The 19604-nt window shown below is 44.6% G+C and overlaps 1 protein-coding gene across 2 annotated transcripts in view; it reads right to left on the bottom strand.

Moving 5' to 3' along the window:
* LGR4 (leucine rich repeat containing G protein-coupled receptor 4) overlaps positions 1-19604 on the bottom strand; it is a 422284-nt gene that overhangs the window by 37492 nt on the left and 365188 nt on the right. For both annotated transcript variants that reach the window (XM_069623509.1, XM_069623508.1), the window contains one exon: positions 13243-13314. In XM_069623509.1, coding sequence (XP_069479610.1) covers positions 13243-13314 — 72 coding nt within the window. The remainder of the gene's footprint in view (positions 1-13242; positions 13315-19604) is intronic.

The following is a 19604-nucleotide window of genomic DNA, read 5'->3' on the forward strand; positions in this document are numbered from 1 at the left end:
AGCCTTCCGATGCCCACAACCAAGAGACGGTAGAAAAATCGTACAAACAGCACTCACTATTCAGGTGCCACCCATTGTGTGGTCACACTGGGAGAACTGGGGGCAGGGGGGTCATTATGCACTGCTCCAAGGGTCCCGCTGTGCACATTCACAGAGTGCTCGTAGGATTTAGATCAGGGGCCCCCCTGTAAAAAATTCTGCAGGGAGGTTGTTGTTTAATGTTGACCTAGTTTAGACACCGATGCAGGCTGACCGTAATCAGCCCGCACAACTGGTTCTATTATGCCCACCATACAGTGTATGTTGCATGGGGCATTCTAACAAGATATAGCAGAGCAAATTTCAAGTTAAGCACCACAATAGACAGGCGGTACAGTCCACCCCAATGTTACTTGTTTGGCAATTCACATTTTTTGTGGGGTGCACCATGGAACAATAATCTCATTGTCCAGTGTTTCATTGGACTTTATAAACGAATACAGAGAGGGAGATATGTACACCTTGTTAATCCTTAGATTCAAGCACCATGGGTGAAATTGACAATAGGGACAATTGAAGTTATACGCCTGCATTTGGATCAGGAGATATCCAACAGTGGGACTGACTATGGTGATTTTGAGACACTCTTGCAGGATTTAAAACTCAATATTAAGCCTCTTTGCTCTTGTGTCTTTTACTAGGCTCTCCACGTAAGATAAGACGTGGTTCCGCCATCCTCTTCAACTTGTGGAAAAGCTTGGTGGCGTGTATGAAATAGTTACACATTTTCTCACATTAATTAAAAAAGAAAGGAAATGTAGCACTATTAGTTCTGAATTTGAAATAATAGGTTATGACAGACGAACTAAAATGTGTATGTATGCTTTTTCATAGACAAGCGAACACAGGATCATAAAAGGAGTGGCGCAGCAACAGGCGTGACACAGCAGAATGGCTCATTAACCAGCTGAAACACGTGTCGACCTTATGATAAAAGAAATATACAGACTCTTAAATAGGCATAGGTGTGACAACACTGATGTATGTGGTTTGAGATATTCATTGGGCTTTAGAGTGATGCAATTTGTGATTTTTTCCAATGTATATTGTTTTTGTCTTGTGTTCATGGGGGAACGGAAAATAGGTGCCTCGTATCACTCGATGCAGAGTTGTCAAATGTGAAGTATGAATAGAGTACGGTGTCTGTTATTTTAGATAGCATACAGCTGGTAGAGTATGAGGACAGTTTTTTATGTATTAAATTGAAACTTGAAATACAATTTATATTCATGTGTATGGATAGACATTCATCTGCATAAAGATGCCACACTAATTTTCTGCAAACCAAAGTGCAAAACTTCTATGCCAGTACGGTTTGCCACTTTGCAAGAACCAACATTAAAAATGGTACATGTGACGCTATTCAGGTAATACTTCTTGTTGATGTGCATTATATTTTAATATATCCATCTATAGTTGTATTTAGCGGTCCGTTGCTCCGAGAAGGCCACCAGTGCTGGAAATGGAAACAATGTGCTGGGGGAACTCTCATGTTTGGGTGGCAGGGAAGAGGGGGTGGGGCCAAATGTTGTGGCCGCCAGGCTAAGTCACAATACATAGAACCCAATCCTGGCGATATGCATAAAAGCAAAGAGCATTATGAGATCATAAAAATGTCAACAATTTTTAATTTTGATGTCTTATAAGTGATTCAGTAAGAAACCCTTCTGAAAGAATAATGAAAGTTGGGCTCTGCAGTTTTGATTGGTCACATTACCCACCCTAAGAAAAAGAAATCTGTATATTGCAGGACATATATACCAGTTTGGACATTTGCTGCAATTAAGTGAGGCTTTGGCTGTGTCTGTATTCAGTTTCCCGTGCGCAGTCTACTGAAAGTGTCTGTTGAAACGTGGGCTGCTCGTGCATGTGATAAAATCGTCTTTCAGGAAGGATCCTGTTCTGAAGTAGAGTTATCACATGTACAAGCAACCCGTGCTTCAACGAGCAGATCTGTGAGCCGATCTCCAAGTGTCGTGGGCAAGCCCCTCGGTCTGGGGATGGAACGGCACTCCGGCAAGACTTGTCTTGCCGGAGCGTCACCATCTTGTTCCGAAACATTTCCTGCACTGAATGCCACTCAATGATGCCTCATAATCTGCAGTCTAAAAGCAGGGATACAGTAAACTACAAAACAGTGCAAAGTGGCTCATTGTATCGAACCAGAGCCTGCATACTGACTGGCTGTTGAAGCTAAATATTCCCAACTGTGTAAATTTGTAGGGGTGTGTGTCTGTGCATTAACTGCCATATTCCTCTGACTCCAGGTATTCAGATTGCTGTGTTATTGGTATATGGAGACCGGAAATGGGACTTAGCCTACTGTAGGTCAGTCGCGGGTAAAATGGAAGATGTGGTTGCTTTGCGTATCGGTATGGTGGTCACTTGGTACCTCAAAGAGATCAGTGACCACGTAACCGGTTAGCGTCATAACCCACCATTTCACAGCAGTAATATTACGCAGTCAGTAAGGATCTCCCTAGATGGGTATTGATGTAGGACTAGTGCCATTCATTTCCTGCCCTAAACCTCGCCCATGCCCAATATGGCACAAACTGCATCACTGCACAGCATCTTCCAACACTGAAAACACTTTGCTTTCTCACATGTGAAGTTTCTGGCGATACACAATGCAACAGTCTTTCATTCCTCCCCCCCAAAAAAATCAAATCCAAAGCGTTTTTCTCTTTGGCAGTTCAGTGGGACGATTTAGATTCATTCATTAGGAGCGGCTGTTCCAGAAATCCCAATAGTGAACTCCTAGTACAGCGAACGTGCACAAGGTGGCAGGGAGGATAGACACCCACACGTTGTGTTTGTGCTAGCATTACTGAAGACGTGGCATTTATAAAGAAGCAAGAAAAAAATGATACCATGTAAGAAAACACATTTCCCATGAGTGCCTCCCAACATTCACAGGGGATTAACCCAGTGGCTGTTGCAGGAATCCCTCAACAACGTTTCCATATATAATGGATTTGCAGTCGAGAGCTATTACAGAAGCAAGCCCCGCCAAGGCAGGCTGCTGTGCAAATAGAACTTCAGATTGTAGGTGGGAATAGGGAGCACGTGAAGCTGGTGAAAGCCTACTTTGCAAAGAATGCAGGGCCCCGAGATAATCCAAACATGTTTCTGCTCTGCGACCGATCCCACACGCTTGACTTCTTTTGTAAAAGCTCCACACAATGTAGAGGAGTGTCACTTCCTCCCAGCCCGGGGGAAAGGGTTTGTTGTAAGGAACATTCCAATCCAACGCCCACCATCCACTTTAGCCTTTTTAAACGTCCTCACCTTTAACATGAGTGTCTCGGCCGGAGCCAGCCAGAGCCCTCTGCGCCAATGCGACTGCCTGTGCCAGTATAGCTTAGCAGTCATCTTTATAAATAAGACGTGTCTGAATATGGCAGATCCCGAGCCCCATTATCTGCAGTCCTCACAGCGTCCTGGAGGAGCATTCTGTTGAGGGCTAACGAAGTGCGGGCGGGCGGCTCGCACATAAACACGCGGAGCCGATGTGAGATGCAACTTAACTTTATTTAATACAACCGGCAACTGCCGGAAACACGTACCCGCCCCTTCCTAACCTCAACGTCATATCTTCTAGTCCTCCGCGCGCAGGAGCCCAATTTAGGCTCCGCCCACATACTGACGTGGATTCGCGGACATCTCCCCCATTTTTAGCATCAGCATCCTTACCCCATTTCTTCTGTGAGGCGGAGGAGCTTCATGCGGCTCCTCTGTGGACGCCTTGAGCTTCAGGGTGTTGTCCACCCCTGGGCCGGTCATTCAGTGTTCTGCTCTCCTTCGGATTCTTCACCATCTCCTTGGTATGGTTCATTCTACATTCTTTTTTCTTCACTTTCACTGTTCCTTTCTACTGCCCCTCTTGCGGTGGGAGCTACCCGCTTGAAGTATGATATATTTCTCGTTATTGAAGAGCAGTCCTTTCCTTGTGCTGTAACCATCGTGCCTTTCTTGTGGGTCACGATGAGTGGGGTAGGTGCAAAGGTGGCGCCTTCTCTCATTTTTGGTTGCCGAAACCACACTTCATCTCCCAACTGCACTGGTGCTTCCTCGGCCGTCTCTTGTGGTCAGCGGCCACTTTCATCTTTTCCTTGGCTGTGTCATCGTTATTCTTGGCTTCTTGTTCCAGCGCTGTCATTTCTGGTGTTCTGGGATCTTCTGGTCTCGTCTTAATTGGTCTTCTGAACATTAAGTCTGCAGGGCATATCCCTGTCCAGCGGGGTCCTAGATTTGATGTGTCTCTTATTTTTCGAAAGTGCTCGGCATGTGCATGATTTGTGCTGTGCCCCCTGCCGCCTGTGTCGGTTGCCCTTCTCCTTGTGCACTGTCGGCACTCCCCGATGATGATGCATTGGCTTGGGCTGTGTCTGACATTGTTGGTTTATGCTTTGTGTTGTAATTCGTGGTACCTACAATGGCCTTACTGCCAGTGGGGTTCCTTATGTGGGGATGTTCCTTGCATCTCCTTGACCTTGTCCCTGTAGGAGTCTTCCTGGGGTCGCTTGCCCTCCAAACTTTCTTCTGCTAGCCTTGTGAAGACACTGGCTTCACGCCCCTGCAGGGACCGAAGTGCATGTAGCAACTGGTGGGTGTGGTAGCGTGTCGGGTCCTCTTTCTGCATACACTCACGGGAGGTTCTCCTCGTGATGAGGGGCCCCCGTGCTGGTGTTGGTTTCCGTGTCTGGAATGAGCGAGGCGTTTTTCACGTGTAACGGCCACTGTGTGTCTCCTGCGTGTACCGGTGCATGTGCTCCTCTGATGACACGCGTCCCTGCCGTGTCTGCTTATTAGGGCCGGCTTCCGTTGTAATCCACTCGGGCAGGGGAGGCGCGCCGACGCGCTGTACTGCCCGACGGCAGGCCTCTCCCTTAGGCACGAGTGGGTCGGGCACCCCTCGTCGCCATTGTTGAGGGCTAACGCGGTGCGGGCGGGCGGCTTGCACAAACACGCGGAGCCGATGTGAGATGCAACTTAACTGTATTTAATACAACCAGCAACTGCCGGAAACACGTACCTGCCCCTCCCTAACCCCAACGTCATATCCTCCAGTCCTCGGCGTGCGGGAGCCCAACTTGGGCTCTGCCCACATACTGACGTGGACTCGCGGACAAATTCCAGCTCCACATAAGTGAATAATGTATGACCTACAGGGCGGTCTATTGCTTGTAATCAAACAGATGCATGTGACTGCACTTGGCAGGAGACTTATCTTGGAACCTGAATTTTTTCTTAGTTTAATTTCATACTGAGGTGATATGCCCCGAAGTGGTGGGCCGACCCTGTACGTAACCGCCTGCCACCCAAGCTAAGGGCCTGAGCGCAGCCATTTGCACCCATGTAGATCCCTACAAGGGGGCAAATGGTGTTCAAAAAAACAAAAACTACCTTTCTTGCACGTCACGGTGCCAGCAGTGCTGCTGTTCCTGAAGTCCATTTTTGATGGTCATCAACATGAAAATGTACTTTGCGGATAGTAGCACCGTGTGTCGCCGGGTCGCAAAACAAAAGTAGATTTTTCTTAACTTTAAAAAAAAAAAATGGGTACCTGTGTAGTGAGCTACAAGGGTGCTAAGGTGAAGAGGGAGCGGGGAAGGGAAGCGCCCAACCCCAATGAAAATTCTTGGAACACAAGCTTTCCTTAGTAAATACAGCCCACATTTTGAGCATTTTCATTGGTTCATGTCGCCTCCCAGGGTGCTAATGTACTTTGTGAAAAGGTGACTTAAAAAAAAAATAATACTTATTTTGCACGGATCTTTACTTCTCTTTCCTGATCACAGACATTCTCCAACCATCACCCCAGTGTTCCCACACTTTCCCAGGAATGTAACTTGGACTTTTATTGCTCCAAAAGAATGCTGCTTCAGCACCATGACTCCATCATGTATCTCCTTCTTGCTACTTGGTTTACATTAGCCACTGTCAGCCCCGACTAGCACGTTTTATTTTTTAGACTAGAGAGGAGCCAGATAATCCATTGTATCAGCCCCTGGTGATGAGCGGTCTCCTGTGGCTGCAAAGTTATGTTCCCATGTAGAGTTTTAAGACTCTGACTAACATAAGGGGATGATCCCGGAAAAACCATCCTAACGCACTGGGGTCTAGGATCTGGACGATAAAGCACAAAAGCATTAGAGCTGACGGATTTCAATTAGTTCCATATTCACAAACACACAATCCTGCCACCCACATTTAAATTCATGGTATTTGAAACAACATAGCATTATTTTTGGGACTTTGAACTTTTCATTTTGATGTGCGTTTTACTTTTGTGTTCTTTGGTTATGGAGTTTTAACACAACTCCATAGGCATCTTTTTCTTGTGTGTCATACAGCACCTTCAGTGTTCTGGCACAGGGATGTCTTTCAGACTTCCCACGGTTTAAATACCTTCTCTGGGACTGACTACTGTCTCTCAGAGCATGTAAAGTTAAATTGACTTTACTAGTCTCTTTAAAATTACAGACCCAGCACACACTATCTTACTATGGAGTGCTGGAGGGGTTGCCTAGCTTCCCCAGAGTCAAAACACTCATGTAACAGTCAAATGTTACCCTTTCCTACTTTAAATGGCTGGTGGCAGTGGTTTAGATCAAACTACCATGATTTTTCCCGACCGCGAACAGCGGTAGCTAAAAATCTGGTCAGCCATGTTTTTCAATATGGTGCCCAAGACCTATCTGTAAAAACAGACTCCGGTCGACTTTTTTCGCCATTTCTTTTAGGAAAGGTCCTTCTTGCATTTGTCTCTGCGCGCCAAACCAGGTTTGGTCCCTTTGTTCGTTGGCCTTTGGCGGGCTTCAGTGCTCAAGCCCTCCTCTGGCGCCTGAATGTCTGAGGTGGACAGGATGTGAGGGAGGTGCCCGAAACTCCCTCTGCTTAGTCTCCTAGGAGACCTGAATGCACTCTGGTGTGATTGGCCAGCTGGCTGTCCGCCAAGGACAGCCACCCTGCCTTGTGATTGACAGCCAGGAGGGAATTAATGGGGGAAAACTGTTTAAAAGCAGTTATCTGAGACTTGGAAAGCAGAGTTGACCACTGGAACAAAAGAACCGAAGACGAGCTGAAGGAAGAGGACTGCTGCAACTCCTGGACGACCGGTAAAGCCCTTCTGCAGGTCCGAAGTGCCTGAAACTCCCTCGACAGAAGCCCCTCAAGGTTAACTTCTTCCCTTGAGTTTGGTGAGAACCACCAACTCGCAAGCCACCGGGACACCGTCCCCATCTGGTCGAATTTCATCAGAGTGCTGTTGAAAACCGGATAGCCAGAGGGAAGGAAACCAGCTCGTGGACTTTAAGGCACTCGCACCTTAAAATGACGGCTTGCTAAGATTTTGGCCTCATTCCTGGGCAGTGCAGGAACCTCCCGACGTCCTCCTTGTCCCCACGACTGAAGTTCAGGAACAGCGAGATCTGCTCGAATTGCCAGGAACAACAGCCTCAGCTACAGCTCTTCTTCAATACAAATGTTACTGTGCAAACGCGGTCCGGAAATCTTTTCGGCCATCGCGAAAGTTCATGGAAACTTTCTCAACTTCGAAGGCTTGTCCTTCCCTAAACATTCGTCAAACTTTTCGCCTAGCCAAATTCTTCTAAACTCCGTGGCAAAGACTTAACCGGTATCTACCAGAACTGTGCTATCCTATTCAAAGACTCTGAACCATTGACTTTGACCAGGCCTATTGAGAAGAATTGCTGGTTGTAGTTAACTGAAACCCTTTCCCCTGCCTATGCAAGTATTTGTGCTGTCTTTTCTTATAACCTTGTCTTTTTACCCCTTTTAAAAGTATCTGAAGTGCCATTTTGCTCCCACTTCAGGGGAGCTGAACTTGTTCATTTACTTACCGGTTGTGTATTTGTGGTTTATTAGTGTGCGATATTCAGCTGCTCTTGCTAGTGTAACGTTTTCAAACTGACTGTGCAAATAAATGTATATTTCTTTTACCAGGAAACCTTGAGTAAGTGTTTGTTTGAATGGCTGTAATTGTTGGCACTTTGTGTAACTTGTTCTACTGCTCACTTTACTCTTGAGATAAGTCTGGCTGCTTAGCCATCGCTACCACTTTACTGTGTAGGTGAAATTGTACTTATACTTGTGGTCTTAATTGTGTGTAGTGTTCCCAAAGGGTACTGCACATGATTCTGCCTAACACTGCGGAACATAAAGAAGGCCATGCTTCACATTTTTTCGTGAATTCACATTTGAAATGGTAACCTATTAAATAAGAGCCTGGGGGCAAAAACCTTTGAGGGCCCTCGCCAAAAGGCTCTTTATTAAGTATCCAGGCACATGCACATGTGTGCACACTGAAGTGGAAGTATTAGGGGAGAAGTGGGAGCAGTGGCATGCATACTACTGACAATTTGGGGTAGTTACTTACTAAAGGACAGGATCCAAGAAGTCCACATCAATGCTCAAGATGCACTGTCGCCCCTGTGGCTGCCACAGCTGCCCATGGCAGAGTCCATGACTAGTGCAGCCGCCAATCAGCGTCTGCACGGAAGCAGCAGGTGGAGGCTCTGGTGCGACAGGAAAGGCTTAAGCATGGGATCAAGCTGCCCCACATTTACTGCACGACAATGAGTGACAAAGAGCATGTGGACTATTTTGGGATGTTTCTATTTGTTCCAGCACTAGAGCCTGTCCCCATGGCTCTCTTGATACTGCTTTAGGTCATGCTGTTCCCATTTTCTTAATCTATTATTTATGCGTAACCACATAGCCACAGACATGTCCCCACTGCCGACTTGGCTCTGCCTCCGATTAGAGGCTCAGTGGCGCTGTACTGTGTTAAGGCAGGATGAGGTGTGTGTCACAAGTGTGAAGGCGGAATGGCATAAACAGTCAATGGACGAGGTCTGCCCCACAGCTTCTTGTACAAATGCTTCTAGAAGATGACTATTTGCACCCAGCCAAGTGCGTCCAAGGGCACGACAGACTCTGAACAGGGTTGGGCTCTGGGAGAGGTTTACAGCTTCTTTTCTCACGCAGTAAATAGTGTCATGCAATAACCAAAAGTGGCAGGAACATCATGTCCCTAGCAGTGTTTGCCGACATTGTTTTCACTGCTGTGACCATTTCCCTGGAGTATGGCTTACTGTAAGAAAAACAGACTGCTTCAGTTGTGCCTCTGCTACAAATCTTTCACTGCAAGATCTTTATAAAATGGACTGTTGACCCGAGAGTGAACACAACCTCAAGAGGGGTCCTTTGTGAAATACCCCACTCCAGCCCATAGCAGGCTGCAATCCAGCCCAAACAATATCAAGTATTGGATACCGACATGTTACAAATACACACATTTGAGTGTATGTGGTTGGAAGGCGTAAGTGTACCCAGCTACAGATCGTTCCTGCCTTTGCTAGTATAGTTCAACTAAATGCCTCCGAAGGCATACTATGAACATTTTCGATTCCTTTTTCCAAAACACACTGAATGGATAGTCTCCTGTAAATAGGTTTTCAAAATGCTAAATGTCAACTGATCACTACAAAGTGGGGCTAGGTGACCAAGGAATGACTGCTTGTCGTGGAACACATTACAAAATTCAAACAATCCTTCTCTGTGGGTTTAACCTTAAATACCAAAAAATACACATTCTTGTTTTGAGTGAAGCCATAACTTCAACATTGTAACATTTAATTATAGACAAAAGCAGTAGTTATTTATAAAATTGAATCTATTCTTAGAACAAAAATAGAAAGTATTCTGTCGCTACTGGAACATTAACAGATTTTGAAAAAAGAAATGCCACGTCACACCTTTGTAAACATTAAATAAAGCATTTGCGCAGGAAGAAATCACAAGAGTATTCAAAATAATGAGGGTACAAATAAAGAGTTTATCTTCTCTCTCGATTAGTTGGCCTCCTTTCGAGAAAGGCTTTGCACCTACCAAATTCGCCAGAGGTATCCATCATTAGATGCAAATGAGGTCTTAATTCTCTCAAGTCCCGTATTCAATGGAATATGCAGTGTCTGTTTCGGAAAATCCTTCTTCCTGTGAAGGGCTCTATGTTTGAAACTTTATCTGGTTCATTGCAAATAGGAAACATTCAAATGTTGAATGTTTTAGCTAGAAACAGTATTGTAATCTTACATACTTTGGATACTAGCATAGATTTACTAATGTATAGTCCTATGAAGGTAAACGGGAAGTTTGGGAATTTGATTGGATTGACAATCCTCAACAGATTCTCAAATATTCCTTGTATGCTGAACCGAGCATGGAGCACAAAAGACTGGGCTCTCTCCCACGTGCTCATTAACATTTCCATCTCCAGTGTATCGTTACACCTTTTTGAGATTTAGATTCAACACCTTGATGACACAGACATTTTAAATAGTCGACCTTGCCCAAAGCCTTTGGTTTCTAACTGTATATTCTGTCAAACCATGGGACAGGTAGAATAATGGAAACATCTTTTTACGGACTGCTTTGGTGCTTTATCTGTGCATCCCCTGCACTTGAACTCTTTCGTAGGATCTACTGATATGCTAATTAAGGATGACCTTTGGAAACATGTTGCTATTAGTTATAATATCTCTAACTATTGCTGCTGTTAGGGGGACACCGAAGGTTAATTGTTTACTCATGACTGTTGGGAATTTGTTTTTAGGTTTCTTTTTTCCTTGGTTATCATTTTTCTTCTTTATTATCATAGTTTTTTCGATTTTTCTTTCTCTATTCTAACAAAGCTATCGTAAAAGGTTTTACATAATAACCAAAGCACAATCATTAAAATAAAAAAATGTTTCAAAGATCTTTTATCATAAATGAGCAGTGGCTATTTCCTTTTCAATGACCTATCCATTGTACAATTTGTTTGAGTGGTTTTATTTTCCAAAAGATTAATTTAGCTAAAAGGCATTTACTGTCGGTTATAAAACAAATCTTTTACAATGAATGATAATTACGTTATTTCATTTTAAGAAGAGAAAATACTTTTGAGCGAGTTACATAATCCTTATGTTTTATCTTTATTTATAATCAATCAAATTACTAGGAGGATGAAAATGGTTATCAGTGAGAAATGTATTCATTCAGAAGCGATGTCTTCATCAGTCTTTAGTTGTGATTGAGATATTTTAACACTGAATATTTTGCAGTCTGAAGTGCATACGTTATTCCATTCTAAACATTACATTAACTAGATAAAATGGAGTTAAAGAGGAACAGATAAAACCAGTGATTTTGTATTTTCAGGAAGTTAAGCTTCTACGGTATTCCACTCTAAAATGGCCAAAGGCCTCCCCAGTTTCTCAGTCCAATCAGGAAGTAGTACAGACTCCATGTGCTCCTTCAATTTCACGTCACATCCCTGTGGGACAAAACTGTGAAATAACTAATAATTTATATCACAAAAGACAGAGTGTGAGACAGATGGGTCAACTAATGTACATCATGATGGTCAGAAAATTCACCTCTGACCCAGTGACTCAATTGAGTGATAATGTTGATGGCCTGGAGGGGAAGGCAAATTAAAATCAGAGCATGAGGAGTGAGCGTGCCTTATCCAAATGCAGTGTGAGCCGATACCCAAACCTGAACAATGGTCTCTGGCCGGAGCAGGTGAATGTCTGACAGTTACCTCATGCATGGAATCTTTGTTTAGGAAAGCTGGACTGTGCAGTGTGTTCTGATAAAAATGCAGCCAGGCACATTCCCACTAAGTGACAGAAAAAGAAAAGACCTGCTGCATCTTGTTAGGTTTATGTTGCAATTCTTGCAAAGCACTACTCTCACCACCTTGGTGGCCTCTGGTCACTGAGAAGCTGCAGGGTAATAGTGAGAGGCTGAGTGATATTTTGAGGTTTGGAAGTTATTAAGGTAAGGGACAGTTTTCAACATTTTACTGGATCTGCATCTCTTGGTTTCCTGTATGTGAAGTGGAGAAGAGATCCTACAAACACATTGCGAGCTGGGAGATAACAGTGTAACCTGTCTCGGAGGAATTCAGGGCCCTGTCACTTCAGGGCTTCGTGGACCTTGCATAGAGCTTTAAGTTTGACTCCCACTCTCGTGGCAGGTCAATTTAAAGACCACTGTACATACAAGAGGTGGTCACATTTCGTGAGGCAGAGGAGATCTGAAGGCGCATTATGTAGTTACCACCGTTTGTCCAACTGATACTTGCAATGACTCTAGGATGATGCAGTTTTTATAGTCCAGATCCAACTGAAATAACCAGGCAGACCCTGTCATTTAAGAATAAGAAAGGAAAAATGCTCTTTACGGTCTTATGGTTAAAAAAAGCCCTTTCCTGACCCACTTCCAGATTTTGTTGAGCCAATGCGAGTGTCACCCAGCAGCACCTTACGATTCTCAACTACTGTAGGATGTTGTGGTGCAGCTATAAGCAAGAGAAGCCAGATGTGGTATGGCCAAGTGCTGTTACTTGTTCTGACTATCATTATTTGGAACTGAAAGGGATTTCGCTTATTTCGAGGAGCAGGTTTACTGTGCACGTGCGAGACCTTCACAGAAAGAGCCAAGGACCCTTACACGTTGAACCAAAATGGATGCTTCTGGGTCTCTGGCTCGCTCGCTCTCTCTTTCCACGTCTCTCTTCCCCCAAACGCACATCTCCAAACACAAACGACTAAATAATTCACGGCATCGCCTCCATGACCATGCCACAATAGTCACTTCGGAAATGACTGACTATATGGGGGTGTGCACCTTACAGTAAGTAAACTGGAGGGTTATGTATTCTTAGGCTTCTAATCTATGTTCATGTGTTCTGTATTACACCAATACGTCACTTTGCTGGTTAGCAAATACAGGCTCAGGTGCACGTGCCTGTTGTCAGGAGAAAACCAACATGAACACATAACATTATGTATTAGGAATAAAAAACAAAACATTAAAAGAACAATCCTATTTTTGATAATAATGACGTGGTGCTATGATTTGTTAATGTGGTGGTTTTCGTATTTTGCGAGTACATTAGTGGACACCTGAAATATTACACCTACGGTCACCTACGGTCACCGGTAATTGGGCACTGTAACCCTTTTGTGGTGCATTCTTCTTGGACTTACGTTCCTTGTAATTCTACCATGCTTAACACATTAATGCAGTTGCTGAATAATTGCAAAGTGTTATAACTATAGAACAGGTTGTAAAGCACCTTTAAAGAAAAACAAAGGCCAGACAAGCCCAAAAGCAAGTACTTACAAAGTTTCCAGATTGTCCAAGCCATCAAAGCAGTGCTGCCCCATAGCTCTTATTTTATTGTTGTGGAGATGCCTAAAATGTAAACAAAAATGCATTAACACTCCAGGTCGTGTTAAAGATGTTCTTATTAACATTAAAAATAATGTTGATTCCCTTAATCCATAGAGCCTTTTTACATATTAGCGAGGGTACCAAGGTACCAGGACGCTCTCTGGTCTAGTCGCACAACCTGTAGATGGACGATTTAAGCCTCAACGGTGCTTCCTTGGCGAGTTTTAACTGGGCACCCACCATTTTAAAAGGAGATCTTTCATTGGCTAAAACACCAAGTAAACAGCTGGGAAATCAGAGAATGAACCTTCAAATATAGAAATGTGCTTGTTGTCAAACAACTCTGCATGACTGTCAGTTGCCCGGCTAGTCCCCTGTGCATTGATAAAACCTACTCAGAATTACAGCTGCATCCAGTACTATAAAAAACAACTTTTCAGATTTCACCTTATGCATATTACTGGAAATATGAAAAAAATATGCTTACTTTTGGGCTATTCTAGTGGTCCCAGAAGGAGCCTTCTTGAGACAATTCTTGTCGTAACCGTTTGCAGAAAAGGAAAACAAGAAACTACTAGATGTGGGGAGATCAGGCACTGAGGGCAGGAGGCTTCTCCCAGTGTTCAATATCGTCACAACACATTCAGCAGTCAGTGCTCAGCAGTCAGTGCTCTGAAGCACCCTTTTGAACATATATGTTTAAGCACGTTTTCCTCATTTTCTTTCTCCTGCCTTCATCCATCATCCTCCATAGTCACAGCTTGGAATTGGTCTGGAATAAGAGCTAGCTGTATACGCACTCAATATAACATTAAGGAGATATAACCTTCCATTGACCTTGGAAAACTTGTCAAATCACCTGGCGTCCAGAAAGGCGTTAAAAACGTATCTGTTCTAGTTGATTTACCTGACGGCTTATGGATCACTGACCTTTCTCTCTCTCTCTCTCTCTCTCTCTCTCCAGTGCCATGATACCCCTGGGTGACCGAGTGCTTAACAAATTTCATAACATAAAAGTTACTAAAAAGAACAGGCAAAAAAAAAGAAAAAAAAAAAAAGAACAGGGCTCTCCAGAAGGACAGAGCAATGCTTAAATGTCAGGAATTACAGGCAGATGATGGGGAGAGAGAATTACTTCAACACAATTTTAAATCTGCAATACACATGTTTTTATACAGCAATCAAGAATGCATAGCAGTTCGTAGATATCACTTCAGTCATATTAACCTAAGCATAAGGCTGGAGTAAGAAGTAGTAGCGCAGCCTGAGACAGGTAGGCCCACAGACCATCAAGATACCAGAAGGTAGAGTGACTGCTGCCATCGTGCCTTTCAACATTAGTTATACTGTAACATTTGACCAAAGTTCACAAGCTCTTCTGCTTCTTAGTTCCCTACTCAGCCCAACGCATTTCCATGCTCCACAATGCAAAGAGCACAATAGACCTTGCCATTTCTGTTGCATCTAAGAAACAGGAGAAGGGCACATTATGCAAACTCTGGGCATTGGCATAAGACTGGAAGGGTGCAGACACCCAGCCAAACACAAGTAGTAAAATAAGTGAGAAAATAATAAGGAAAATGATGAATCCGGGTTATGGGAGGGTTCATGATCTGGGAACAGGATGGGTCTAAGAACAACTTCTTCGACCAAAGAAAAAAAGGAAGGTGATACCCCTAGTATTTATTTTCCATAAAATCCTAGTGGGCTCTGGTCAGGGTATCCAGTTTCTATTGGCACCAGGTAACACTGGTTGCCACTACGTTGGGTGGTACAGATGCACTGATAAGTGCTGACACCTGACATTTCGCCAACTCCAGGTTACTGGAGCAAGCCGTCGGCTTGATCCCAATCGATATCACTGGTCTAAACCATTTTTAAAAAGGTAGCATTCATCTTCATCGAAAATCAAAATGGTGACGGGGTCCGACGCCCCACACCCGAGGAGGACGTCACCAGAAAGATGCCATAACCGCCATATTTTACCCGGAACTAGTTAGTCAGGTGATATCCATTGGACAGAAATAAGGGACCAATCCCTAGAGTCAAAGCAACCAACTGATTTAGATAAGGCGTGAATAGTGGACCAGAAGGCCTGGTAAATACCTTTCAAAGTCAAAGTAATAAAGAAGCTCATCATTTTAGAAGGGGCTGGGATGCACTGTGTCTTGCAAGACTTTCTGCAATACATCTTCGTGCTCAACCCATAAAAAGATATTAAGACTGGTCTTTTCTTTATGTTTACAGGATTAACACACATGAAAATCATGCAGGATGTAAGGGTGCAAAAGGAGGGTACTGACAACACAGGTGGCATGGTGGTTGCTAGACTTATATTTTAAATAAAAATAAAGAGAAAACCTAATTTTGCTAATTCTAAGAGGGGTTTCTCTGCCTCAACTAAAGGGCTAATGGATCTGTCAAGATGTCTTAGTAACTTAAAGAGTTGTGAGGGTGCAGAAGTAAGTCTCAGACACAATAATGCCATGTTTTTGGTTAGAGACTTATTATAGGAAAAAGGGTTGTAAAAATGCCTTCATACCTTCAACTGAAAGGGATTTCCCTGCTTCTAAGAAAATTAAATTGTCTGAATGTCCAAATCAAAGTCTGTCACTGTCTCAAAAAGCCTACGTCTGTCCCTAACACTATTGAGCGGGGATGACCTTGTCCTAAAGTAAAGGGTTCTTTGTAGATCCAAAGATCCAACCAACACAAACGCTCCCAGTTTCTTGGGTAATCACAAGTGACAAAAAAAAAAAATTCTCAAAACTGTAGGACTCCAAGGTTGTAATCCTTATCCCTAGAATCCTTCCTATACTAGTTCTCTCCTTTTGGGTCCTCTCAGGGCTGCACTTTGCTTTAGGGGCCTCTCAGGCCTGTACTTGCTTAACCAAATGTCAATAGGTAGTTCACAACAATATACTCCTTATCCTTCCAGGCCTTTGTCTTCTCATGGAATATCCCTCTTTGGGTGCAAGTCCCAGACTCCTAACATTCACAGTGGCTTGGTTTACTTTCCTGCCAAGCAACAGTCCCAACATGGACTCTCTTTTTGGGTGCAGATCCCAGACTTGGAATTCATTCCCAGGGTCTCAGACCCTCTTAATCCAGCTTCTGCCTTCACCTGCTTGCTCCTCCGGATCTGCAGCAGCACCCAGGTAACCTACATATCAGTTGCCTACCTTCTGGTAGATACCAGCGTTTCCACAGCAGCTGCGGCATCTCTAGAAGCTCCAGTCATGTTCAGGGCTTCTTCGCGGTAAGCTGCGGCTTTCCTGATGTCTGCTTCTCCAGAGCAGTGAGACCTTTCTCTTGGATGCAGTCCTTGCTTCTGGGACCTCGCTCGCGTTCTCCTCCTTCGTTCTTGCCTTCTGACCTGCTGCTCTTGTCCATTTCGCCTCTTTACAGTTCACTGGATTCCTCCTTGGAGGATCGCTCCCCTGATGCATCTCATCTATGGGATGTTTAAACACCTGCGTTGAAAAAGGGAGTTGATTTAGGCCAATCACGTTCATTGAGAAGCAAGAGCGCTCCCTTTGCTTCTCCAAAGTGATCCAGGACTCCTGCTCATCATTTTCTTTTTAGTACATGGCATAGAGTCAGATGTAACATACTTTGCATTTTCTAAGGTTTGAATTTTGTCAAGTATATTAGGTTGACTAACTTGGCAATGACAGATATTGGCCTTACCAAAAGAAGGGAGGGGAGGACTGAACATTGGAGAAGAGTTTTGGTGTACTAACGAGGGGGCATACCAAGTTCTCAGAACATGACCATCCCTAATCCCAGAAGGAGATTGCTCCCCCATGTGCTCCTCCCTCGGTGCACCAATCCCAGGGGGACTATTGTACTGTGGTCGCTGCGCCCTGGCCCCATGGGAAAGCTCTCTCCCTAGGGGAGAAGGAACAACATCCTGAGATTCGTCACATAGTCCACCGTCCTGTGTCAAAATGTCCCCATCTCTGTCCTTTACATGTGTAACTACACTAAACAGTTGTACCAAAGTTCTTGGTCCAGGAGAATGACTCCGTCTCCTGGACTAGGTGATACAGTTCTGGATGAAACTTCTCCAGAAGGGGGAATAGCTCCCTTCTCCTGATTCTATCACTTTACAAAAACAAAAAGGATGTAGGTCCTCCAACGCTCTGCATCACAATGTTCAATACTTTATATCTGAAGGGGGATTCTTGGTTTGATCCTCATTGTGGGCAGGTCTGCCAGGCAAATTACTTCCTTCTCCAGGCTTTCTTCAGATTTGCTTTCCCAGTTCACAACACATCGGGGAATGACTCCCTTGCCCTGGCCTTTTCTCACAAAGACCCAATTGTGATCAGGGTCTTCGGCCCTGGTTTCTCTTCTTTCTCCCGGTGTACTTGGTGCCCTCTTTGCCAAGTACTGCGATGCAAAAAGGGAGCTGTAACCTTCTCTTGTGGGTGCGGCTCCCAGACCCGTACTTCTTTAAGGTTTGTTTTTGGCAGATCTCCTGCCAGTTACTGGATAAAACCACTTCCAATGTTTTTTTTCACCATTTACTTTGAGAGTAGTTTGCGACCAACCAGTGTGCCGAGATGATCCCTGATGCACTCTTTTCTCACTCTTGCTCTCAATAGTGGTCTGCGACCAATCACTGTGCCGAGGAAGAGGACTTCCATTGCACTCTTTCTCACTCTTCACTATGGCTCTCACACCCAGTCCCCATCTGGACTTCCTTTCTCTCCCGTTACCCATTTCCCGGGAGTTCTATTCCGGATCTCTGAGGGGGCAGAGGGTCATGCTTCACGCTGCTCTCCTCTGCTTGATCTGTTGGGCTCTGCTGCAGGATATTGCCGGCAGCCCCAGCGTTGTTCCCTGGACACCTGGTTCAACCGTTTCAGGCATGCTGCCGCCCTCCAGCCCCCAGCTCTGCCTTTGAGTGGCCACAGGCCACCAGGAAAAGGGTTCCCCTTCCCAGCCTTGGGGAGTGGGTTGCTCATCGCTTCCTTGGTGTCCTCATTGAACTTCCTGGGCTGGAATGCCTCTCCTGCTGGTTGGCTGGCTCGCTTCATCGAGTGCTTCATCTATTTTTATATCAGCTGGTTGGCAATGACTGGCAGGCTGGCATAATATACAAAGTCCTTTTTCAGTCTCGAAGGCCTTTTGATCGTTATTCCTGTGAGCCCCCTCCTCGTCCCAGTACTTCTATTACTCTCTGTTGGGTAGTCCATGTTCTTCTTCGCCTCAGTAGAAGTCACGTCTCTGACCCTATATAAATATCTGGCTTGAATTGGCATAGGACTGGGATTTACAAAGTTGGGAGGTGTAGAAGGTGTTGGATGAGGGGTATTATACCACATCTCCTTCAGATGCTTGTCCTTGTTGCTGGAGTGGGAGTCTCTCCCCATGAGATCCTCCCGCTGAATACCACCACCAGGGGGACTATTGGATAGTGGCCTCACCTCCCTGAACTCATGGGAAGGGGCTCCCCCTCGGGCAAAAGTGACGACCTCCAAGGATTTGTCACAGGACATAGCAACAAAGTGTTTAAAAGCCTGTGCCCATTAGTTGCAAACCACATAACAAAAGTATAAATTCCTGAAACTATCAACCCTTAACCCCAGAAACAAATACGCCAGCCGTCCTAAACCATAAATAGAAACAAAGTACAACACGACAAGAGCACCGAGCTAGAGAAGCAGAAAAACAAGCATTCCAGAATGCCTGAACCACAGAATAATAAACAAGCATGCCAGCACAGAAAATGTAAGACTGGTGTAACAGCACATACATGACCTCTTTATAGTGGGCAATACTGCAATGTACAGCACTTGGTCCCATTTCATGACACCATTTCAAAACGTCCTACTTACAGATCCCCACTTCACCAAGTGGCTGACCTTGGTAGTGTCTCAGCAGTTAGACACTGGACCTTACTGGAGTTAACCTAAAAAAAATGAATAACCGCCGATCTCGTGTACTATAGTAATGGTACTGCGTCCTAGCTAAGAAAACTTTTGACTACCGATACCAAAACTGAGTGAAGGGGCTAAGGGAACCCTGTGACAGGGGCTGGACTACCAATAATGGGTAGCTTTGTCAGTGACGCCTCAGGCGTACCCTAAAGCTGTGAGCGGCCTTGGTATGCTCAGCTTTAGGTATATATAAAGCCCAAATGCTCAGTATGGCAACTTTGGGGTAGGAAGAATTTTGACTTTTTAAAATGAAATAGTCCACTGGGACCTTGGCATTGCTTTGAAGATTATAATGAGCACCGAGTTTTTGTCCAAATTGTGGCTCAAGCACGTAAGCACACCATGCCATGCATTAACAGAGAA

Source organism: Ambystoma mexicanum, chromosome 11 (genome assembly GCF_040938575.1).
Source record: "Ambystoma mexicanum isolate Mex_15411 chromosome 11, UKY_AmexF1_1, whole genome shotgun sequence".
NCBI lineage: Eukaryota > Metazoa > Chordata > Amphibia > Caudata > Ambystomatidae > Ambystoma > Ambystoma mexicanum.